This window comes from Typopeltis vanoorti, chromosome 1, assembly GCF_054136105.1.
Source record: "Typopeltis vanoorti isolate ZY-2024b chromosome 1, IOZ_Tvanoo_1.0, whole genome shotgun sequence".
NCBI lineage: Eukaryota > Metazoa > Arthropoda > Arachnida > Uropygi > Thelyphonidae > Typopeltis > Typopeltis vanoorti.
Window position 1 is genome coordinate 153,320,010 of NC_143549.1, and position 24,920 is coordinate 153,344,929.

Genomic DNA, 24,920 nt, shown 5'->3' on the forward strand with positions numbered 1-24,920 from the left:
CTGCATCGCAGCGTACTGCGTCAAAACGATTCCCATCGTTTGTCCCTTGTATCTCCACTTTAAATCAGGATAACTCTTCTGCTACCATTAATAGCACTCCTCCTTCACCCCCCCCGCCGACTTTCATGAAAAATATCATTCCTGAAAAATTTATTCCTGTTTGGATATCATCCTTATTCAATAAGTTTTACTTAGTGTCCGATGATTCTTGTGCGAATAAACTAGATCAATGCCACAATTTGACTTCCCTTATTTCAGATATTTCTCAGATTGGTGTAAAATCATAACAGACTATTTCTGGTTTTATAACAAGTCCTACCTACACTACTTCGAAGATGTGTCTCCTCAATACCCTCCTTGGTCTCTTTTTCTTTATGGCCATCTCTATCCTCTCTTGCCCACTGGTAAACATTTGAATCCAGCATCTGCATTTTTGATTCAGTGAAGATTTGAATTTTTTAAAATATAAACGCTGCTAACTTTAATTCCATAAACTGTACTCAATAAATGTGCTGTTTGAACTCAGCTTGTGACTAGGGTTGCCACCTGTCCCGAATTAGGTGGGACATCCCGAAATTTAAGAAAATTTTCAACGTCCCGAATTACACCTAAGCGGGACAACATATATTTAGAATACAAATATTATTAAATCACTAATACCGGTAGCAATGTATTCAATCTTTTAATTTTTTATAAGGTTAGAATTACATATTCAACTTTGGCTTTTTCATTTTATACATTTAGAGGAGAGGAAGACTTTCATATTCGAAAAGTGTCCCTCTTTGGACTTACCAAAAGGTGGCAACCCTATTTGTGACAAGTATAAATAAATGTTGGTGTGTAGTAAAGGAGGAGTATTTAGTAACTGTACCTAATCGTAATAGCTATACAATAGCGCCATCTATATCACAATGCAAGAAGGTAAAAGGATATGACATCACAAGAAGCTGAAGCTTGTATCTTAACTATGCTGCCGGCAAAGCTGATCAGAGTTGGTATTTGGTGAGCATTCCTATCAGGAAGTAAATGTGAGAATTTATGATGTGTTTCTCCTAACTTGAATACTTAACAGTTCGTTTTTCTTCAGTGTAATTTTTTTAAATGTCTTCGACAAGTAAAGGTGTAAACTGTGTTGTATGTATAGTGAAAAAAATTCCAGGATCATTTGAAATGTGTATAGAAACCTTCCATCAGGTGGCTAAGCTAGGCCTACGCATCTTATAATGTTTGTCTTAACCTGGTCCTGAACTTCATTTGACTTCTCTTTGCTGTTCAAACACATTATACCAACATGTTTTATGTGCCGCGGTTTACTTCTGTGAATACTCGATTTTAAAATGGCATGGTGCAGGAAAAAACATGAAATAACCTCAGTTGGTATACTTTGGGCGAATGGAGTTATGCGATACAGCCACCATTTTTTCCGAGGAGGAGTAATTGGTATAGCCACGCTGCTTGTTTAAATATCTGTACCCCTTAAATTTTGCGTCATGTAGTTTGAAAATGTTTTTTTTTTTTTTGTCGTCTTCGGTGTCGCCAGTTATGACACTTAGGTTTTATTGTATAGGATAATGTTGCAGTCTCCTGTAAACGGAAAACATTCTAGTCGAAAACTACGGTATTCAGTATTTTTTAAATTAACATTATTTTTATTTTGAAGTTGAAGCCTGAAAAGAAATTTTTAAAAAATGTCTTTTCTTAGTAGTTTCAAGAAAATTTTTAATTTCGGAATTGGCAACGGTTCTGAATCAAAGAGAAAAAAGTTGTATCACAACATTAAATTTAATGAAAATCCTCATGATTACTGGAGTATAATCGGTGAGCTTGGTGATGGAGCTTTTGGAAAAGTTTTCAAGGTAAGCGATTTTATTAGATTGCATTTTATGTATGTAAAGTTTATTAAATTTATAGTGCAATAGCCTTCAAGTTTATTGATATTTTGCTATTTATTCACAAAGCTGCATGCTTTAATATCTTTTTTCTTCCCCCCCCCTTTTGTGGCCCTTTGTAATATGATGGAATGAGAGTTTGTGCTCTTCCAGCCTGAAGAATTAATGGTGTTTAATAGAACTTAACTGAAAATGCATCGAAAACAATGAACTCAGTCATTTATAAGAATGAAGGATGGGAAAATAAGCAAATGAATAATACTGCATGCATGGAAATGGAAGGAAATAGTTCATTCAAGTGTCTTCTTTTTCAACCTTTTGGTTCTGTCCACTGCTGGACGAAGGTTTCCCCCCATGATTTTCCAGACCACTCGGTTTTCTACCTCTCCCATCCATCTCACTCCTGCAATTTGTTCTAGTTCATCCCTCCACTTTCTTCTCTATCCATTGGTCTCAACTCTGTTGTTTTTCTAGTCCATCTCCGTCACTTCATATGGCCAACCCATCTCCGCTTAGCCTGTTTAATGTATTTTACAATATTCATGACACCTGTTTGAGATCTTATCCAGGTATTTGTCTTCCTATCTCTTAATGTTATTTTTAGCATACTTCTCTCAATGCGATGTTGTGTTGTTCTCAGCTTTTTGTTTAAGGCTTCTGTTCAAGTCTGTGTTTCTCCTCCGTATGTTAGGACAGGAAGCATGCACTGGTCGAAAGCTTTCCTTTTTAGACTCGTAGGTATGTTACTTTTGAATATATCTCTCATTTTCCCATAAGCCATCCAACCAAGTTAATTCTTCATTCAATCTTTTTCTTTGGCAGTCCTCAAAGGATAACAGTTGGCCCAAATATACGTATGAACTAACTTGTTCTATTTCATGGTTTTCAACTTTGACAGTTCTATGGTTTATGTATTTATTCATCATTATTTTTTTCCCTCTATTTATTTTTTAATCCAATTACTCGAGGCTTCATTTAGCTGATTTAGCTTTTCTTCCAGATCTTCAAGATTATCTGCTATTAGGACAGTATCATCTGCAAATTTCAGATGATGCAGCCTTTCTCCATTTATGTTTATTCCTTCTGTTTCCGAATCAAGGCTTCTAAAGACTTCCTCTAGTGCAGTTGTAAATAATTTGGGAGATATGGTGTCACCTTGCCAGATGCCTTTTTGTATTGGGAACTTTTCACTGTTTTTATATAATTTAATTACACAAGTTGTGTTATTGTAAATATGTTTTAGTGTTTCAATATATGGTTTCTCAGTTCCCTGGGTTTCAAGTGCTTTTAGTGTTGCAGATGTTTTAACTGAATCGAATGCTTTTTCGTAGTCTATATAAGCCAGACATAAGAGTTTATTGTATTCAATTGATTTTTCAATGAGCTGTCTTAATGTATGAATATGACCCAAAGTATTGTAATTCTTTCTAAATCCAGCTTGTTCACAGGATTGCATTCCCTCTAGTTTAAATTTTATTCTATTATTTATAATTTTTGTGAAGACTATGTATGGTGGGGAGTAGGCTTATAGGTCTGTAGTTTTTAAGAGATTGAAAAAGCATGATATGGTATTGCATTGTAAGAATCTTATAGTTGTATGAAACTGATAAGGAACATCTCAAAACTTATTGGTGGTGCCATTTCGAACTTACATATAGCTTCAGCCTGCATTTATTTCTGGCAGAGAATCAGATCTTTTCTCAGTATAACATAGAGTTGCCATGTACTTCACAGTTTAAATTCAGTGCACATTTCAATAGCATGTGCAACAGTGCATATTCATATTTCATGTATAGATCTGGCCTTTTGTCTAAAATTAATAATAGAGAAAAGAAGAGAATACAATTTAGAAACACATATTACATTTATTGACTTTGAAAAAGCATTTGATAAAGTTAAAAGAAGTATTTTATTTAACATATTAAAAGAAAGATGCCAAATAATATTCTAAAAGCTATCATAAGTATACATGAAAATAATTAGATTAAAATTATGAACTGACATATCAATTAAAAAATAAGATTAAATTATGAGCCGACATATCTGAGAGAGATAAATCAAGGAGTCAGACAGGGATATTCCTTTTCAGCAACTCTTTTTAATATTTATTTAAATGAAATAATAATAAAATGGAATAAAAATTTCCTTCAAAGTATTAAACTTTCTCCTACTGTGAACTTAAGTTAACAGAAGTTAAGCAAGTTTGAGCGTGGTTTCGTAGTTGGAAGGGATCAATCATCTGATGCTGTTGGCACACTCTTCCTTGTTGAGTCTTTGGACTCCCTGGAAGTGTCACATAATAATAATAATAACAATAATAGAAATATACAATACATTAGCTGTACCAGTCCTATTGTTTGGAAGTGAAATCTGGAGAATAAAACAAAAAGATTAATAATAGCCGAAATTAAGTTTATGAGAAAACCTGCAAAGTATACTCTATTTGATCATAAAAGAAATTATGAAACAAACCAGGAATCAGTAATAAATGGATGGAATATGTTAAATGAATGAAAACAGAAAGATTACCAAAACAAATTTTAAATTACAAACCATCAGGAAAAAGAAAACCAGGATGTCCTCTAAAGAGATTGAATGATGCCTTCTAAGGCCAGTATTCTAGGTCTAAATCCTTGAAAAGTGTGATGATGATGCTCCTGTCGTCACTTTCTACCATTAGCACTAAGTAAAGTTATCTTTCCATAATCATTCTCTTATTTGCTATGTAACAAAAAAAAAAAAAAAAAAAAAAAAACCTCCTTTGGATTTACTTTGGCCTGCTTAGATTTTCTCTCAATCTGATTTAGCTTTCTTTATCATGCTGTTTACCCTTCTTGCTTGTTCTTTATACTGCTCATGATCATGCTGCCATCTTGTTTATATTTCTTCCACAATGCTTTCCTTTTTTTTTTTTTCACAGTGCCTTCTTTATGTTGCTAGTCATCCACTTAATTCCTACTCGGTTTATCCTCCAATCTGGGTATGCACTCTGATACTGCCTCAAACAGTCCTTGACTGCTTCCAATGCACACTCATTCTATGTAGTTTCTTATGCCCTGGTTCTACTCCAAGTTGCCTCCTAAGTTTGTCATAATCTCCAGCTTTGTGGTTCTGCATAAACCCTTGATGAAAATTTTCACATGTTTAGCACCCTCCCAGGACAAGACTACATGGTCACTTTTTCTGAGGTGGAGTTGCTACTGCAGTTATAGCCAGATATTAAGATGTTATTACCAGATCCAACACTCTCAAATCCCTGGTCCCTTCCATCATGTGCTGTTTCAGGTTATTATCCCTTAGTAACTGTATAAATTCCATTTCTATGGGAAATGTTCATCTGAAATAGCATCATGCAGCAAGAATCTCTTGCTGGTGATCATTTGTTGAGGGTTTTCTTTTACAAGGTATCTAAATGGGAAGTTAATTTCATTACTGACTTTTGTCATCAAATTATTGTTATGTACCATCAAGGGACATAGTGATAGTACTGCTTGAAAGTTTACATTATTACTAACGTCTTGACAGTTTGCCTCCAAAATTATCTGTTACCTATCATGACTCCAGTATAAGGGCTTGCATTTTGAAGTCTTCTAAGGCATTTCTAACTGCATCAATTCACCCAGATCTTTCTGCCATCTTAGCAAATGCCTGTTTTGCTAACCTGCTCCCCTTCATTCTGTTTGTGACCCCCCCCCCCACACACACTTGAGATTAATCTGCCCATACATCTTTGAATGCTAAGAAAGTCAAGCTTTTTCCTAATGTTTTTGCTTTTTTTCTCAAAATTCTATCTAATCTCTAGTCTTTGATCAGCTGTTTTATTTGTAACCCAACCCTCAAAGCATAATTTAAAATTTGTTTGATCATTATCTTGTATTTAGCTCATTGCAGCATTTTGACTAATTTGTTTATCACCTGCTTTATCCTATATATATATATATATATATATATATACATACACACATACATACATACAATTACTCGCTTGATTTCCTCACCATACCAGCCTGGTATGTTTTATTGTCTGTTTCCATTTTTTCATTTGCCATTATCACTAAAAAAAATGTGCCAAAATAGCCAAAATGTTTTGTTTACAGGTTTTTCCATTCACCTGATACAGCTGATATTGCCACTTCTCCTGTCTGTTTTCTTCATCTTTTTATTGCTCATTTTCATACCACATTTGTTATAACAGTTGATTCAATTTAGTGTAGGAATTCTGCAGACACTTTTGATACTATTTGTGATGCCACACAGATGATGAATAACAGTGGAGGTAATGTGTATGCTTTGTAACTTGCCTTATTTTACATCAAACATCTTCCTACACTTCAATTCCAACTGCTTGTATATAACTCAAATGAACTACAGTGGTATCTCGCTAATCCAAACTAATAAAAACTGCGCTCGTTCAGATTAGCGAATTTTCCTCCCAAGAGGCAACAATAACTAGCGTTTAAGACAAAAATAATCAGATTCTAATGGTACATCAATTTAATTCTGTAAATAAATGAATTAACTGATAGAAAAAATGCTACTGTACTGTAATATAAAACTTAAAAAAATAATACGCTACGCAAGTTAATTTTAGTAAAATATTTAGTTTGCATTTACCTGTATTGTTGAGGATTCTGATTTAATAAAATTGCATAGTTCAGTAATAACTTAATTTGCATAAAAAATATCACTTTCTTGTACACAACACAAAAAAAGTTTCACAAAATAAAACAAAAAAGTTTTTTGTAATTTCTTTTTAAAAAAGTCACTGATTTTCGAATACTACTTCTCGGAGCTGCATTAGCAATAAAATTTTGTGGAATGGCGTATCATTCTGCTTAGCCCATTCTATACACATATTAAAACTGTTAACTGCTTCTTCGTGTTTTACTTCATAGAGTTCTTTATCGTCGTCATCGTCTGCTAATTCATTCTGTAGCGTCATATTTAAAATTTAAGCATCTAATTTGATTTCGAATTCACTTTCGGTTCTGCCTGTAATCCATTCTGTACAATCTGTTTGTGAAATTTCAACATCTGGATTTATATTTTTAACCAAATTATGCCTGTTTTGAATATCCGCTTTTTGTCTATCACTCTAGTTATCTTCGTAAATTCTAGAAGGCCACAGTTTTTTCCATGACGCTCGACAGCGGTGATTCATGCCGACAATGCAGTACGTACTGTACAGTATGAAAAAGCAAATGTGAACACACAGTAAATCAAAATAGGTCTACAGTGTAACCATACAATCGACAGTATGAAAAAAAATATACTGTACTGTAATAATAATAAAATAAATAATAATAGTTAAAATAATAATTATTAAATAAAAATAATAGCACACAAAATAATAATAGGTAATAAATAAAACTTTTTTTTCTTTCAAACCACAGTTCGGATTACTGGATTGTTCGGACTAAAGAGGTTCGGATTAGTGAGATACTACTTTATTGTTTAATATGTCTCCTTTACACATGGAATTGCAGCTTTTCTCATATCACCTTAGTATATGCATTTTCCATATGTGCAAAATTTACAGATCCTTGTTGTATTCTTATGATTTCTCAACTATTTTTTCTTAATTTTTCTTTCTTCCTTGCTGCTTAATGGCATGTCATAGGTAACTAGACTTCTTTATAACCTAATTAATGCCTGATAGGGTGGTTAATTCTATCTGCATAGTGTATATTATGGCTGGTATTTGCATGTGCTTTTGTGGCTTGTTTTGCATGAAGAAAAATCCTTCCAGATCCCTTTGAAACTGGCTCACTTACCTTCAGTTTTGAAGTTTGAAAAGCCCTGATAAAGGGTCTTTGCATTCAAGATTGGATTTGAACCCAGGTGTTTCTGGCCAAATGGTATTGTCAAAAACTTACTGAGCTGTGGAGGCTACTTCTCATCTGTCGATTTTAAAATGAAAATGTGGTCCGGACAACTGCTATTTCTCCTAAACTCAGCTTGCTTTTTTTCACGTTTCTTTTTCCACAATTTTTCTTGGCCTCTTTTCAAGTATGCTTGTATAAACCTTGCCTAAAACACTGAGTAAGTAAATTCTGCTTGTTGTCACATTGTTTTATTTCCTTTTTTCACGGATGAGTATCACGCGAGTTCCATTCTGATTATCTGGAATTGGACTTTCTGACCAGACCTAAACCATTCAATGTGGCCACTCTAAAACAAAATTTTATACCTCCATATAGAGCATTTCTGGTCAGATAGTATCTACTCTGGCTGCTATGATTATTTGTCTCTTGCATAATAGGTAGAATATGATTTATTATTTATTTCGTCCAAACACAAGTGGTACAGTAGTAAATAAGTGGTACAACATTATTTACAACAAATTAGGATACATTACAAATGAGAACAGCTTAAATTTGGTAGGTGAATTATACAGGGAATAATAATTAAATATGAAAAAAAAAAGGGAACTATACATAACCATATATACAATAAATATGGTCAGATGTTCCTCCGGTATCTTGCACAATCAACAGTTCTTTCTGTGCGGGATATAAGTGCCTCTTTTGTGCAAGGTGTCCCATACTCAGTTATCTGGGCCAGTGAGGTAGCTCCATTTGATGAGGTTTTGTATGCAGTGTCCTGTCGTTCGAAGTCTGTTGAGTCTTTTTCAAGTATTCCAGTCCAAGTGGGCACCACGTGTAAGATGTTTGGCTGTTGGAATACCAGTATTATTTTCAGGATATACTGCAAGCCATTGGTGAAGTCTTGTCTCTGGGAGGTTTTTAGGTGGTTCAACAGTTGCCAGGAAGCTATGTCTGGGTCTTAGTCTTTGGGGCACTGCAGTTAATGCCGAATAGTGGGTGGCGTTCATCATTCATTTGTTTGCTTCTTTCGTCAGTTGAGAATGCAGCTCTTCGAATTGAAGGGGGTGCAATACCAGCCAAAGTATACAGGCATTTTAGTGATGTTGGTTTCAGGCATCCTGTAATTAAGTGGCAGCTTTCATTCAATGCTGGATCAAGTTTTTCAGCATGGCAGGATCTGTGCTATGGTCACCCAAACTACCTCATTCTCCTCTCAAGAGACGACAGATGTACAAATTTTTCTATGCATAGGGTATCTCCTATGTCAGGCAGACAAGATGGTCTGGAGAGAGAGAGAGAGAGAATCTGCATGAAAGAACATCAGTGATATTGAAAAACAGCAATTGTACTGCAAATGAGGACTTACCAAAGAAAAACATCAGATACTGTGGCAGCTCACAGGAATGCTGTATATGACTGAATTCAGAACTGTGCAGACTCATAGCTATTGAAAAATTATGTTGTCTAACCCAGTGTAACAAAAACCTAAGTGTTATTTTAAATTATTATTATTATTAAATTAGCCATAATAGACATTGTACAACAATGAGCAAAGTGTCTGACAGCTCAGCAACGTGCTCACCATCTGGTTTGAAGTTTATTCTATGTATGACAGTTAAGTTAGAAATCGCTCTTTTAATAGATGTTTTAGAAATAATTGAAAAACATTTGTATTAACAGAACAATAAGTCATAAGGAACTAGTTGATGAAGCAATAATAAAACAAATAAACAATAATAAACAAAGAATAATTATCAAGAATTTTTTCTTGATATTTATTTTTTGTGGTTTATATCTGTTAGGACATAACTTCTAATTCCATTTCAAAGTCCAGAGGGAGTGAGTGGCCCTCTTTTATTCCATAAATTTTTTTTGGGAAGTAGTAAGCTGTCCTGTCTGTCTCCACTTTTCACTATTGTGTTAACTGGATGTGTTAAATCTGCATTGTGATAAATGAATGATGATGAGAATATTGCAGACAACTGCTGTCATTTTGTGTTCTTAATTTCAGCTGTATATTATATGTAATTGTGTGTTCTCCAGGCAATTTATTTCTGCATCTTAATTCTGCAAATTAATTTGCTAGCACTTTTAAAAATATCTATGAAAGAGGCAGAAACAGAACATCTAGTAAGTAGAGTGAGTGAAATGTGGTTGGTGTGTGTGTGTGTGGGGGGGGGTTTCAGTAAGAGCAGACTGCCCTATTCTGGATAGCATGAAGTATTTTTAGGGTGAATTTGCTGCAGATTTGGGATTCATACAGAGTTAGAAATTGTACAGATAAGAAATAATGTGGTGGAAAAAGGATTCCTAGTTTTCTTGTGAGTGATGTCCTTTTGATAGGAGGTCATTCCAAGAAAAAGATCAGTTGTTGCATGAAGATCTAGGTAAAGCAACCTGGAGTGTTAACTTTAGCTAGTAATGTATATTTAATTATGTAGCCTATCATAGTATCCTGTACATCCCTCAAGGGTACATATCAGAAGTGTGATCTTTCTTACATAAAGTAAATAGAACTGCTTTAGTAGCTTTAAGGTCAACAAGGTTATCACCTTCCCCCTACTAAAATTTGGCAAGAAGATGCCATATTTGTATTTAAGGCAGTGATTATGGAGGATCTTTTAGTTTGGGATGTTTGTGTACTACTGTGTTTGCAAATAACAAGAATGGAGTACATTCTCATTGAAAAGCTATGGATTGGATTGGAGGTAATGAGAGAGGTAATTTATAGAGAAACTGCAACAGCCAAATTGAACCCTTAGGGTACTCTTTCATTGGTGTCTACTTTGATTATTACTAAAGACTGGAAAGGAAATTGGTAATCTGATTGCAAAAGGATGGAGAGTAAACTATAAAATGATAATGGTAGCTTGATTGTGAAACCTCTATGCAAGATATGATGGAAAGTTTTGGAAATGTCAGGATCAATCACGGGTTTTTCCAGACTTTTCTGTATAATTTATGTCTAAATGTGGGTGGTATTGGCTAGGAAATCTGCAAATAACAAGAATGGAGTACATTCTCATTGAAAATGGAGATGGTTTTACTCTTATCCTTGACTATGAATAATGTCTTATATATATATATCTCAGATGGTACTCTAGTGTCAGAAGCTAATGAGATTGTTCAATTAATGAGTGCTTACTTTGCTAAGATATATCAATCAGATGTATGTAACATGGTGCACTGTGCTACATTGGATGAAGAGTTAGAGGTTCATGAAAATGAGGCTGAAGAGCTATTGCGAAAACCTGGATAAGAATTTATCAATAGGGACAAATGGAATATCAGCCCATTTGTTAATGGAATGTTCATCCGAATTGGCTAGGCCTTTCACATGTTAGTATAACTTGAGTCTTAGGTCAGGAATGGAAGGAATGTATGATCCATTGTACAAGGGTAGCAAAAACTGATGTATCTAACTACTGACTTATCAGTATCCCTGGTCTGGTAGTGAAGATTTTAGAGAAGTTGATAAGAACTCACATATAGAAATGGATAGACAAACAAGCAATACTCTGCGAGGATAGGTTTGCTAAAAGAAAGTCATGTTTTAGCAATTTGCTCATATTTTATAACAACTATATAGCCAAGTTTGATAAAGGGAATGGATACACTAGAATAACGTTAGATTTTTCTAAGGCATTTGGTAGGATACCACACGAAAGGCTGTGCATAAACTGGAGAATTTGGGATTGGAATATAAACTCTTGACTTGGATCAGGGGATGGTTGACAGATATCAAAAAGTGGTATATAGTGGGTGTAAATCTGCCAGATTTAAAGTGACCACTAGTGTACCTCAGTGTTCAGTCCTTGCGCCATTATTATTCAATCAGGCAGGGTCTAACATCGATGTGCAATTGTGACCGATGATGTGAAGATAGGCAGGACAATCAGGGATGCTACTGATATTCAGCATTTACAAAATGATTTGAATAGGCTGGAAATTTGGCCAAATGAAAATGTCTCTCAGTTCAATGTTAGCATGTGTAAAGTTATACCCATTGGCATTATGAGATTTCTAGTGGCATATTATATTAGTGGGTTTATTTTACAAGAAACTGAGGAACCAAGGGATCTTAGTATATTGGTGGATAGGAATTTGAAGTTCAAAGGTCACATTAGCAAAAGTTGCAAATACAACTCAGGATAATTGTGATGTTGAAGAGAACCTTGACATGTAAGGATAAGGAAGTCATTTTGCCTCTTTATAAGGCTTTGATAAAACTACACCTGGATTATATTGTGCAGATTTGGTTTCCTGATTCCAAGGGGATAAAGAAGCTGTGAAAAGGGTGCAAAGAAGAGTTATGAAGATTATATCTTGATTATGGGATTTAGTTAATTCTTAATTTATACATTACAAAATAACCAAGGTGTTCCGTGAAAATTTCAGGATTTGTGAACTGTTCCGTAGTCGAAAAAAGTTTGGGAAACTCCATGGAGTAACCCTTAATAATAATAATATAGCCATATTTATTCAGTTTTGCAATTTTTTGCATTCATAATTTTAAAATTATTTCAACTATCATTGCACTTCTTTAGTTTATATATATTTTTAATGTTCCCAATGTGTGTATATATTATTATCTAAACACTCTGATAAGAATACATATAACCAAAGATTAAATTGAATCTCATCTGATACAAATCTTAAGTATTGGCTGAAAAATTAAAACCGAACTTTTGTTTTTAGGCACGTAATAAAGAAACAGGGAAATTAGCAGCAGCAAAGATATGTGAATTGAAAGGTGAAGATGACTTAGAAGATTTTACGGTTGAAATTGATATCCTTACTGAATATAAACACCCTAATATTGTTGAACTTCAAGAAGCTTACTTTTTTGAAGAAAAATTATGGGTACGTATGTTTTGCTAATTTTTATTTTTATTTATTTATTTTTTTATTTTTTTTAAGAAATTGTCACTGAAATTTACTTCTGATTTCTAGTTTGTTTTCATGTTCAGGTCTTAATGGACTATTATTGTCATGTATAGGCATTCTTTGAATCGCATAATGAATTTTATGAGTAGTCAAATATTGTGACATGGCATAAAATCTATTCTATCTGAATTTTTTTTTTTTTGTATGAATTTTTTAAAAATTATTTTTGATGTGTCATGTAATAAAAATAATTAATAGAGAAAAGAATGCAGTTTATATTTGTGAAATACAAATGACTTTTGTTTAAACTTGTGTTGAATATTTGATATTACTCTTTTTTACCAGAAAAATGTGTAAAAGTTGAATCAGTTATTTGACTGATTATACAGAATGGAGATAGTACTAAAAAAAGAATAGATGCACCATGGAAGCTTAGTCTAGCCTAGCCAGTTTAAATCAACTCATTAGTGAGTTCACTAGATCCTCATTTCTACCCAGTGGTGATGGTTTAAATCAAACTTTCATTATTATAAGTTTTGCACAACCTTTAGACATAAACTTAGACCTGTAGATCACTTTAGTTTGCTTACTGCTTACATAGTGGTTATTAAGAATGTAGTGCATATCTCAAACTAATTTTCCAAATGTAGTTACGATTTCTACTTGAATACTAATAGATTTTTGTCCAAAATATGGAATACAACCACAACAGATCCCATATAATTCAGGTTAAAGAAGGTTAGGGCAGTGCTCAACTGAGTATATTAAAATGCCTGATATTTTTGAGGACAGTATAAAAATGGTAGGGGTGAATCTTTCCTGTTTTGCTATTTCATTTCATTTTATGCAGTGGGAATCTGATTCATCTGGTAGATGAAAAACTTCCAAGATATGTGGAAAGAGCCTCTGCAACCCCATCAATTTTTACTTAACTTCACTCCAAAATGCTAATATGGGGATTGCCAACATTGGAAAACTGTGCCATTTATAACATAATAAATCTAAAAGCATGATTTGAATACATGTGGAAACATAATTAAATTGGAAGTGAATAATTAAGTGTATTATCATTGAACAAAGTTTTAATTTTTTTATTTAAATTAAGGGGATATTAAATCCCACATTGTTTTAAAACCGAATAAGAAACTCAAAGATTGGAATCAGAGTTTCATGCCGAATATAGTATAATAGACTATAAAAGTATCGGCGACTACTAGCTGATTCCAATCTTTGAGTTTCTTATTTGGTTTTAAAACAATGTAGGATTTAATATCCCCTTAATTTAAATAATGTTTATATCGCCGAAATGAAGCCTATTGGCTCTTTATATTTAAGTAGTTTTAATTTTTATTAAACAAATAATATATAATTATGTTACTACTTAATTTTAATGATATGGTTGAGCGTCTCGGTCCTTACAGAGTTGCTGGATATCTGGCTCAATATTGGTCAACTTCAGTTGAAGATCGGTACACACACTAAGACGATTTCTGTATTTTGTTTTTATTTGAAGGAGCGATGAAAATCCTTTCTCACAAAGATAGGTTGTATAAAACTGCATGATGATTTTCAATGCTGCTTCAGATAATTCAGGAAATTCCCTTCTCACTGAAGGCAAGATACAGAATCAAGCGAAACCAAGATCACGGAATTGCATTTTAAGCCCACTATCACTTGAAAGCTCAATTAACTGTTTTTTTTTTTTTTTTATGATGAAAGGTCATTCTCTTGACTGTAAGCCTGAAATGCATCGCGAACCCACAGAAATTTCTTATAAAAGTTGATTGGAAAATATGTTTCAAAATTCTGTTTCAGAGTTTTGAGGTATTCACAAACCCTTTCCAGAAACTCAGAATTAACAAAAATATAATTTTCTACTAAAAAGGATTCCAATGTCAGAAAAGGTGCAGATTGTCTGTCTTTTACTATAGCGGCAGAATATTCATTCCATGAACATTCTGCCGCTATTTGTTGGTTTTTTTAAGTACCCATTTTATTTAATGATTTTTACTGACTTATTCAATTTTAATTTGTTTTGTTCAAATAATTAAACAATATATATTTATTTATTTAATTTAAGTCTGCCTCCAGACCACCTGTCCCATCGTCGCAGACTACAGGTTGAGAAACACTGTCTTAGGGGATTTAATGCAAAAGCGGGAAAGAATATGAGAGTTAGGCCAGAGTGTGGCATGTTTTGGTTTGGGTAAACATAACACTTGTGATGAAAGACTGTTGGAATTTGTCCCATGCTAACAGATTAATTATTATCTATTCCTGCTTCCAGAAACACCCACAATGAACCTATACTTGGACATCTAATATTAATCGATCAAGGCACCAGATTGATTACATCCTGGCTCTCCTGCAGCGGAGGACAAGCATCTCTGATGTGCATACTTGTCCGGGAGCAGACCGTGGTACAGATTATCAGCTAGTAAGAGCCAAAGTAAGACTAAGACTGAAAACTTCCAAGTCAGGTACATCTCACCAGACTGGATGTTCTAGTAATTCCTAGTGTGTTCACCAAAGAAACATCAACTTGGATGGATGAATTTTTGGAGACCAATCAGGAGAACTCACCAGAAATGCTTTGGGAAGTATTCAAGGTGATAATACAGGATACAGCCAAGAAGTACCTTAGCTCAGTAAGAAGACTAAGCGATTCATGGATATCAGATTCAACATGGGAACTAATCGAAAGAAGGCAGTTGGAAAAACAGAGACACAGGGACTGAAGAATATAAGATAATACATAAAGAAGTCAGAAGAGCCATCAAGCAGGACAAGGAAAAGTTGTGTTAAGTATCAATAAATGTGAAAATATAGTTCCAGATGAGGAGGCACAATTATAAAAAGGATGTTTCATTTATCTCATGACCTAAAGCACAAGTTTAAGCCCAAATTGAATGTCATCAAAGATAGGAGAGGACAACTAACAGAAGGATTGGAGATCAAAAATAGATGGAAAGAATACTGTGAGGAACTGTACAACAGAGTGAATAAAGAAAATTTGGAGGAGCCCTCGCACCAGGAAAATTTTGATTTGTTACCTCCTCCATTTAGGCATGAAGTTGAAAGTGCAGTTAAGTAGCTTAAAAGCAATAAGGTCCCAGGTGCAGATGGAATCCAAGCAGTAATTAAGTCCACGGGGGGGAATAGAAAGATCAGAGTGTTTCATAGATTGATTATAAGGATATGGGAGACAGGATCATGGCCTAAAGACTGGAAGAAGTCAGTTTTCATACCACTACATAAAAAGGGAGATATGAAGGATTGCAAGAACTAAGAACTATTAGTTTAATATCTCATACATTCAAGATTTTATTGGAGATTATGCTAAATAGGATTGAGGCCAAAGTTGAGGAAAGGTAAGTGCATCAGAGATCAGATCCTTTGCTTTAGACAAATCATAGAAAAGTATAAAGAATTTAGACCCCCTATGGTAATGTGTTTCTTAAACTACTGCAAAGCTTTTGACTATATTCAGAATGTGAAGCTGTGGGAAGTAATGAAAAGAATGGGCTTTATCAGGTTGATAGCTAATTTATACAGGGAGCAAGAAGTCATGGTAAGAAGAGGTGTTGGATTAACTGATTGGCTTCAGGTTGGAAAGTGAGTTAGGCAAGGATATTTACATTCTCCTTACTTGTTTATTATCTATGCTAAGGACATCATGTGTGAAGAATTGGATGGGCTCAAGACGGGGAATTAGGATAGGTGGTAAGTTGATCAGTAATTTGAGGTATGTTGATACACTACTCCTGTAATGACAAGGAAGAACTAGGACAAATTCTTGATAAAGTTATTAAGATCAGTAATAACTTCAGCTTAATCCTAGCAAGACAACGATTATGCTATGAAAGGAAATACAGACAGAGAAGCTCTTGAGAAACAAGTGTACCTTAATGGAGAATGAATTGAGGAAGTCAGCAAGTTTGAGTACCTGGGATCTATTATTAATGTGAGGAATTGCTGTTCAGAAGAAACCAGAAAATTAGGAATGGCTAAAACAACAGGTCAGTGACTTGTCTAAAATCTGGAAATCACAACTTATGGATGTGAGATTTGGACCCTAAATAAGTCGAATAAAAAAGATCTAAATGCGATATGGCAGTTTGTACAATATTCGAATGCAACAAGCGATATTAATCACCCTCACTTACTTCCATCTAAATGAAAAACAAAGACTTCAATTTCTTGCATAGCGTTTTCAACACAGAGTTGTGCTCATCATACTGATAATAATTCATCAATCCAATTTTATTTCATTTTATGTAGTGTAGCTGTTTTTGAGATGTGTTACAGAAGCTGTTGAGGATATCATATGCTAAATAGTGTACAAATGAATGGGTGTTAGAAAAGATCAGTAAAAAACTTTCGGGGTCCTTAAGGATACTGAGAGAAAAAAGTTAAAATTTTTGGACACATTGGAAGGAGGACTTCTCAGAACAGTAATAGAAAGTAAAGTTCCTGGAAAAAGAGAAGTTTTATGCTTTTCTGGAGTTGAAGCTTCCAGAAAAGCATACAACAGGTCTGCATGGTGAGGACTATTGTGTGGCACATCATTGAGCATCTTATTGACCATATGGCATCTGTGGATGTCCAATGAACAGATGATGTGCAAAAATAATCTAAATTTCAGTTGGATAGTACAATATTAAGTTTTTCAGAGGTCCTTTTTGACATAATATACAGATAACTGAATAAGAATAATTCTTTAAATAATTTTTCCAGAACCATCTTTTACATCCTTGCCATTTTAAATTTGAGCACTTTTCAAAAAGTGCTTGAAGTGTTTCAACATTGATCTAACTTGAACACCAGAATGCATGTTAAAATTTGAGAAAATCTGATCCTTATTGATGGTCAATTAAAATTTTTTAAATCATATGTATTGGCCTTCTATCTACTATACTGCACTGCTCAAGCACACATAGCTCTTTTGAAATCCATTGTTTGTTATTCTCCCCCTTTGAATTGTCATTTTACTGAAAATATGCGAGTTTTTGATTAAAATATTTGGTTTTACAATTTATAAATAAACTCTTCTCTACCTGTTCAGATATATTTTTATTGTATTGTACAAAAATTTTCTTGAATTCATCTGTAATCAATCTGCTTGTAGAAAAAATGTTTGTGCATGAAAGTTTATTTATCAGTGTGCTTTTTTTTTGTATATCGAGTCCTCTTCTTTTTTGTAGATATTGATAGAGTTCTGTGAAGGAGGAGCTGTTGATAGTATAATGCTCGATTTAGAAAAGCCCCTTACAGAACCTCAGATCCGTTACCTTTGTCATGAAATATGCCAAGCACTTACATTTCTTCACAAAAACAAAGTGATACATCGGGATCTTAAAGCTGGTAATGTTCTTCTAACTCTTGATGGAGTTGTTAAATTAGGTATGTATATAGTATTAATTTTTAGGTAAGTGTGCACATTTAATTTGTACTATAAACACTTGAAGCTAATCATCAACCACACATAATGTTCATAATGATATAGTTTACTTTCTTTATGTATTGATCATTTATGTGTACATGCTGTGTATATATATTGGATTTTAGAAAATGAGATTATTGTGAAGGTTGGAGGACAGGTAGATGGAATGAAAGAGGAAGAGAAGCATGTTTGGTGAATGTTTGCACTCAGAATGTCAGTAGATATTAAGCAATGTCTACTCATGATGTTAAAGGCCTAGTAGAAAGTTAAGAATGATGGAGTCCAGTTCAGTACAACAGCACCAGCGGAAGTACCTGTTTCTGGACACTGCCTGGTTGCCTGAGAGGTTAGTGTATCCACTCTCCAGCCAAGAGACTGTGTTCGAATCCTAACCAATTACCATATGTACTGCTGTGTCCTGGTGTAGTATGACACTTGATGGCTTTGTGGCATAAAAAATCAAACAAAAAAACTGTTTCTGGACAATGACAGAAACATATATGGGGAGAGAGAGAGAGAGAGAGATCATTTATTAGCCAACTATCTCTCTCTACTGTATAGTATGGCATTAAAAACTTTTTAGAGATTTTTGGCACACTACACCTGAACATAAAAACAGTATTGAGGTTGTTTTTTTGTAGACAGGTGAACAGTAATATCTTAAGCAGAAAAAGAACATCAAATTATTTGAGATTGCAGAAGTTACGGATGAGACATTTTCGTGGCATGAAAAGCTAGATGTAAATGCCTTCCCATGAAGTCTAATGGTAATCTGTTTGATAAAGTGAGGTGAATTTATTTTTTTATTTTATTTGTGTTTGTGTGTGCAAGAAAGTAACTGTATTTAGTTAACATTTAAGACAGCTTGATTATCCTCATTCTGTTGAAGAATGGTGGTATGAAATCAGTTGTTCAAGTATTGGTTGTAGATCTTGATGTTTGGAATGCTTAGCTTTTCAAGGTGTGTCAAATGAGTGGGAAGAATAGTGTTGTCATCAGCAAAACTATAGTAGGATTTGAGGTTAATGAAAGAAACTTTGTTTATATTCAAAAGAAGGAGAGTAAGTGATAAAACAGTGACCTGAGCACTCCTGCTTCAGGAGAGGAAGCTGCACTCCTTATGAGTGATCTTGCTGCCTAATAGAAAGTTAGTTTCTTGTTAGATCCAGTCAGATGCTCTGGAAATGTCAAGAGCAACATCATTCTTTATATCTTTCTATAGCATGTCCATAGATGGATGATGTAATTCTTGTGGAAAGGCTTAGACGTTGGTTATGCATTTTTACTAAATAGCTTAAGGAAATTACAACGTATACTAGGATATACATTAAAATAAATTAAATTAAAATAAAAAAACTGTCCTACTTTTGCCAAACAGGCAGGACAGCTAATATCAGAATTTCAGAACACAAGGACTACATCTGGTTTCACCAGCACAGCCACTCTAGTCTTGCAGACCATGCGCTGGATACCCGCCATAGAATATGGTGGAAGAAAGCCACGATAATACACCGTAGTAAATTCAAATATGAAAGGCTTTTCATAGAATCAGCCTCAGCCCTAAGAAACAATTCAAACCTCAACAAATTTGGTTGCATGAGACTGCCCCAAATTTGGGAAACCTACATCAGAAGACCTTCAGCCCAATCGCCCAAGAATACCAACATTGCCATTAGTGGGCACCATCATGACTTTTAGAAGAAAGAATAGCTTCCTGCTTCATCCTCATTTACTGTTTGTTGTGCTTGCGTGCACGTGTCTTGTTTTTTAAGTTCCTGTGAAAATGGCAATGTGACATTGCCAAAATATTGGAAGTGTATTAAAATTTATTTTAATGTATATCCTAGTATACGTTGTAATTTCCTTAAGCCATTAAGTAAAAAGGTGAATGATGTAGTAGTTAGTAGATTTGCAGTATATCTAAGCAGAAACCTTACTGTTAGGCTTCCCTGCCTAACAGTACGGTTTCTGCTACACTAGATATACTGCATCTATTCAGTCTATATACATACTATTCATCATTCTCCATTATTCCAGAGGACTAAGTTATTTGATGGCAGACTTTTAGCTTCCTATTTTAGAATGGCTAAATATAGGCTTGCTTCTGCATTATGGGGAGGAAAAAAAAGAAAAAAAAAGATGGTAGTTAGAATATAAAAGCGAGGAGATATAGAACAGGTATTAATTCAGGAGTACAGCTGGGTGTAGAGCTTATTGTTGAAATCAAAAGACTTTTTAGTATATTAATGTCTAGTATTTTTTTACTTTTGGGTTATTTAAGATACTTCATGCCTTTCTGATGGACTATATGCAATGTGGTGGACTGTTTCTGCTATAATATGAGGTGATTTTGTTTTAGACAGTCTGTGCAGGAATTGGAGGCAATGGTCATGTTTGTCTTTGGTTGTTATATGGTACTGCCATCTGGATAAATGAGAGAGTGTGAGCATATATTAGCAGAAATTTTGTTTTAAGCTCTTTGCAAGCACCAGAAAGGTACAAATCTCATTTACTCGGAGATGAGTTTTTGCGTTTAATCATTTCAAAGCTAATTTTGATTTCTGATGGTGTTTTCAGTTATTGCTTGATTCATTGTAGGCTAAGAATGTTTTTGGCCTTATGATTTTTTTGGTATGTATGGAAGAGTGAGATTACTAACACCATTAGGAAAATAAATAAGCACTTATAAAATTAACCTTATGGTAACTGACAAAAAGCTGATTATTTTGATTGCTTTCTCATTTTGTCAAGCAGACCTGAGTTGTTTTGATCATTATCATTTATGTACTTTAGAAATGTTTATAGTCATTGCAATTTAACCTGGTTTTATCAGATTGCTTATTTGCTTTAAACTTAGCTCCTATCCAGTTTATTTTATGATCTACTTATATTATGCTAATCATGATTTTTTTTTTTTTTTCATAAAAACTTTTATATTTTGCAGTTCATTTAATTAAAAACCAGTTATGTATCTTTGCTGGCTGAAATAAATATTGTAAACATCTCTGTTTGTGAGGGGAAATATTGGCCTTATTAGCTATATTTGCACATACCACAGTGCAATAAAATGGGATTCATTTTTTATGCTATTCAGTACGAGTAGATTTGCTTGAATAATAAATACTAGGTTTTAACTCTTGCGCGTTTTTTTATTTATACTAGAAGTATTTTCTCTACATCGATTTATCATTTAGGATTCATTTTTAGTTCAGAAGTGTTTATGTTATGAGGAAAAACAGAAGATCCATTTGTAGGTACACTAATTATTATTGCGCTAGTACAGATTCATGTATACATGGATTCTGTTAAAAGTGCGGGAGAAGTGAGAAATATTTTTGTAAGGTGATAACTTTTCTTGTTTCACTAAATATTCTTAGATTCCCCCCCCCCCCCCAAAAAAAGCATTATATAATTTATGGATGATTTCTAAGCAGTTCATACCAAAGCAGATCGTGTACATTGTCACCTTAGATTATCAGTCACTTCCAAAACATTTTTGAAGCTTCATATGACCAGTATCCATAATAAAAGGCAAATGGTTTTACTGTGCTATATAGTGCAGCGGACCAAAATACCAGAGCTTCTAATGATGTGCCATTTTAATTGATAATAAATGGAAAAATAGAATACGAATGTACAATTTTGTAAATGGTTTGGATTATAATAGTTAAATTAAAAACATGATAACTAATAATTAAGGAATTGACAGCGTACACTAGAAATATAAATTAAATAAACTTTAATATATACTTTCCGATATTTCGGCAAACGTCACGTTGCCATCTTCTTGGGAACTTATTACAAAGACAAGTGCACACAAGTACTACATAACAGCAAATGAGAACAGAAGCTAGGAAGTTGACGTTTTCCTAAAGTCCTGATGGTGACCCTGGCGGGCTATGTTGGTTCTTGACCTTTGGGCTGAAGTTCTTCTGATAAATGTTTCCCAAATTTGGGGCAGTCTCATGCATCCAAATTTGTTGAGGTTTGGCATGTTCCTAAGGGCTGAGGCTAATTCCATGAATAGTCTTTCATATTTGAACTTGCTGCGGTGTATTACTGTGGCTTTCTTCCATCTTATTCTGTGGCGAGTATCCAGAGCGTGGTCTGCAAGCCCAGAGTGGCTGTACTTGTGAAATCAGATGTAATCCTTGTGTTCTGAGATTCTGATATTTGTTGTCCTGCCTGTTTGGCCAAAGTAGGACAGTTTACAGCTGCAAGGGACCTGGTATACACCAGGTAGGTCTAGGGGAAGTGGTTGGTCTTTAGTGGAGCGGATAAGGGATGCCAATTTTCTATGTGGTCTGTAACAGGTGGTCAAGTCATGTTTTTTTAAGATTTTGTTGATTTTTTCTGAGGTGCCTCGGATGTAGGGAATGGTGATGGATCTAGAGTAATCTTTTTTGTGAAGGGGAGGGGGTGGTGGGTTATGGATAACTGGGTTAAGTATTTTTTGGATTCTTTTGGGGGGTAGCCATTGGCTGAGAAAGTGTCACGAATGTGATTTAGTTCAGTAGTTAGGGCTTGATCATCAGAACAGATTATTTTTGCCCTGTTGAATAGTGTCTTAATAACTCCATATTGTTGTGAGGGGGTGGTGATGGGATTGTTGGTGAATGTATCTACCTGTATGGGTGGGTTTTCTATAAACTGAGAAAACCAAGGTTCCATCAGGTTGGCGGGTGACTAGTGTGTCTAGGAAGGGGAGGTTATTGTTTGCCTCTTTTTCCATGGTGAACTTGATTCTAGGGTGTTGGTTGTTTAAGTGTGTGTTAGGAAGGAGAGGAGTGAATATTCTAGTGTACACTGTCAATTCCTTAATTATTAGTTATCATGTATAACCAGCGTATAAGCCTCTCAACAAGAATAATGATCATCCACGAAGATTTCTTTTCACGCAAGGCCCACCATTACAGTAAACTGAAGCTAAAGTTATCCAGACAACTTAACCATCTAACATTCCTAAAACGCTGCCGGGATAATCAAGTCATCCCTAACTGTGTTAAATTTAAACACCGCTTCGTCTCACAGAAAGCTCTCCGTATCTACAACCGAGCTAGCCAGGCTTTACTTCGGGAGCAAATTACCGCTACACGCAGTTCCCTAGCCGTCATAAATAGAGCTATATTAGCGCTAGAAAATGAGCTTTCACATACACTTAATCACGAGCTTTGGTCAGTCCTACATGATGTCTCGTGTACGGCGGCTAATAAAGAATTCGAACGAATACGGAGCCGACTTGGCATCCAAACTTAAACTACAAACCAACACTGTAGTTAACCTTTCGTCAGTTAACCTGAAGCACTCAATGCTCTTTTACGTGGTCACAACTTTGCCATTGCTCCTAAGAAATTACCGGCTGAGGAATTAATGATCTAAATTGAATGCGGGATTCGCCACCTCCCAAACCACATCGCCAACGATATCAGATTGGATGTAGCCTGTGTTCTCAAAAAAGTAAAGCCTCTGAAATCCAACTTATCCATTAGTGAATACAAGTCACTACAAGAATTGAAGAGAAACAAAGAAATAGTGATCACCAAAGCGGATAAGGGGAACGCCACTGTGGTACTCAATCTTAATGACTACACAGGTAAGCTCAAGGCCTTACTATTAGATCGATCCACTTACCTCCTAGGGAGGTAAGTGGATCGATCTCTGCCAATGGCTACCCCCCCAAAAGAATCCAAAAAATACTTAACCCAGTTATCCATAACCCACCACCCCTTCCCCTTCACAAAAAAGATTACTCTAGATCCATCACCATTCCATACATCCGAGGCACCTCAGAAAAAATCAACAAAATCTTAAAAAAAACATGACTTGACCACCTGTTACAGACCATATAGAAAATAGACCTACCTGGTGTATACCAGGTCCTTTGCAGCTGAAAACTGTCCTACTTTGGCCAAACAGGCTGGACAGCAAATATCAGAATCTCAGAACACAAGGATTACATCTGATTTCACAAGTACAGCCACTCTGGGCTTGCAGACCACGCTCTGGATACTCGCCACAGAATAAGATGGAAGAAAGCCACAGTAATACACCGCAGCAAGTTCAAATATGAAAGACTATTCATGGAATTAGCCTCAGCCCTTAGGAACATGCCAAACCTCAACAAATTTGGATGCATGAGACTGCCCCAAATTTGGGAAACATTTATCAGAAGAACTTCAGCCCAAAGGTCAAGAACCAACATAGCCTGCCAGGGTCACCATCAGGACTTTAGGAAAACGTTAACTTCCTAGCTTCTGTTCTCATTTGCTGTTATGTAGTACTTGTGTGCACTTGTCTTTGTAATAAGTTCCCAAGAAGATGGCAACTTGACGTTTGCCGAAATATCGGAAAGTATATATTAAAGTTTATTTAATTTATTTCTAGTGTACACTGTCAATTCCTTAATTATTAGTTATCATGTATAACCAGCATATAAGCCTCTCAACAAGAATAAATTAAAAACAACTAGAAGCTACTTAAATAGCATAGGAGTATATGCCCCTGAAAACTGTTTGGAATCCTTTTCTATAGGAAAGAGGATTCTAAACAGTTTTATGAGGAACTACAAAATCAGATAAATAAATATAATAAAAATGACTGTATATTAATAGCAGGAGATCTTAATGCTAGAGTTGGAAATAATTCAATCTCAAATGTCTTAGGAAAATATGGAGAAATTTGCATGAATAACAATGGTCTAGAACTATTAGACTTCTTGATCATTGTTATTCATGCAAATTTCTCCATATTTTCCTAAGAAGTTTATGAATTTTAATAATTTTAAAATACCCTATACTTTTTCAAAAAAAAAAGAATATAAATATATATACTTGAAATGGCAGAGAACAAGATCTATAATTGATTATATATTAC

At 34.6% G+C, this 24,920-nt stretch overlaps 1 protein-coding gene across 1 annotated transcript in view; it reads left to right on the forward strand.

Annotated features, from left to right (window-relative positions):
* Nucleotides 1-995: 995 nt before the first annotated feature.
* Nucleotides 996-24,920, forward strand: part of LOC150110552 (serine/threonine-protein kinase 10-like) — a 283,018-nt gene continuing 259,093 nt past the window's right edge. The window contains exons 1-3 of the mRNA XM_090399708.1: nucleotides 996-1,856; nucleotides 12,416-12,580; nucleotides 17,809-18,007. Of these exons, the coding sequence (XP_090255834.1) occupies nucleotides 1,689-1,856; nucleotides 12,416-12,580; nucleotides 17,809-18,007 (532 nt within the window). The 5' untranslated portion in view covers nucleotides 996-1,688. The remainder of the gene's footprint in view (nucleotides 1,857-12,415; nucleotides 12,581-17,808; nucleotides 18,008-24,920) is intronic.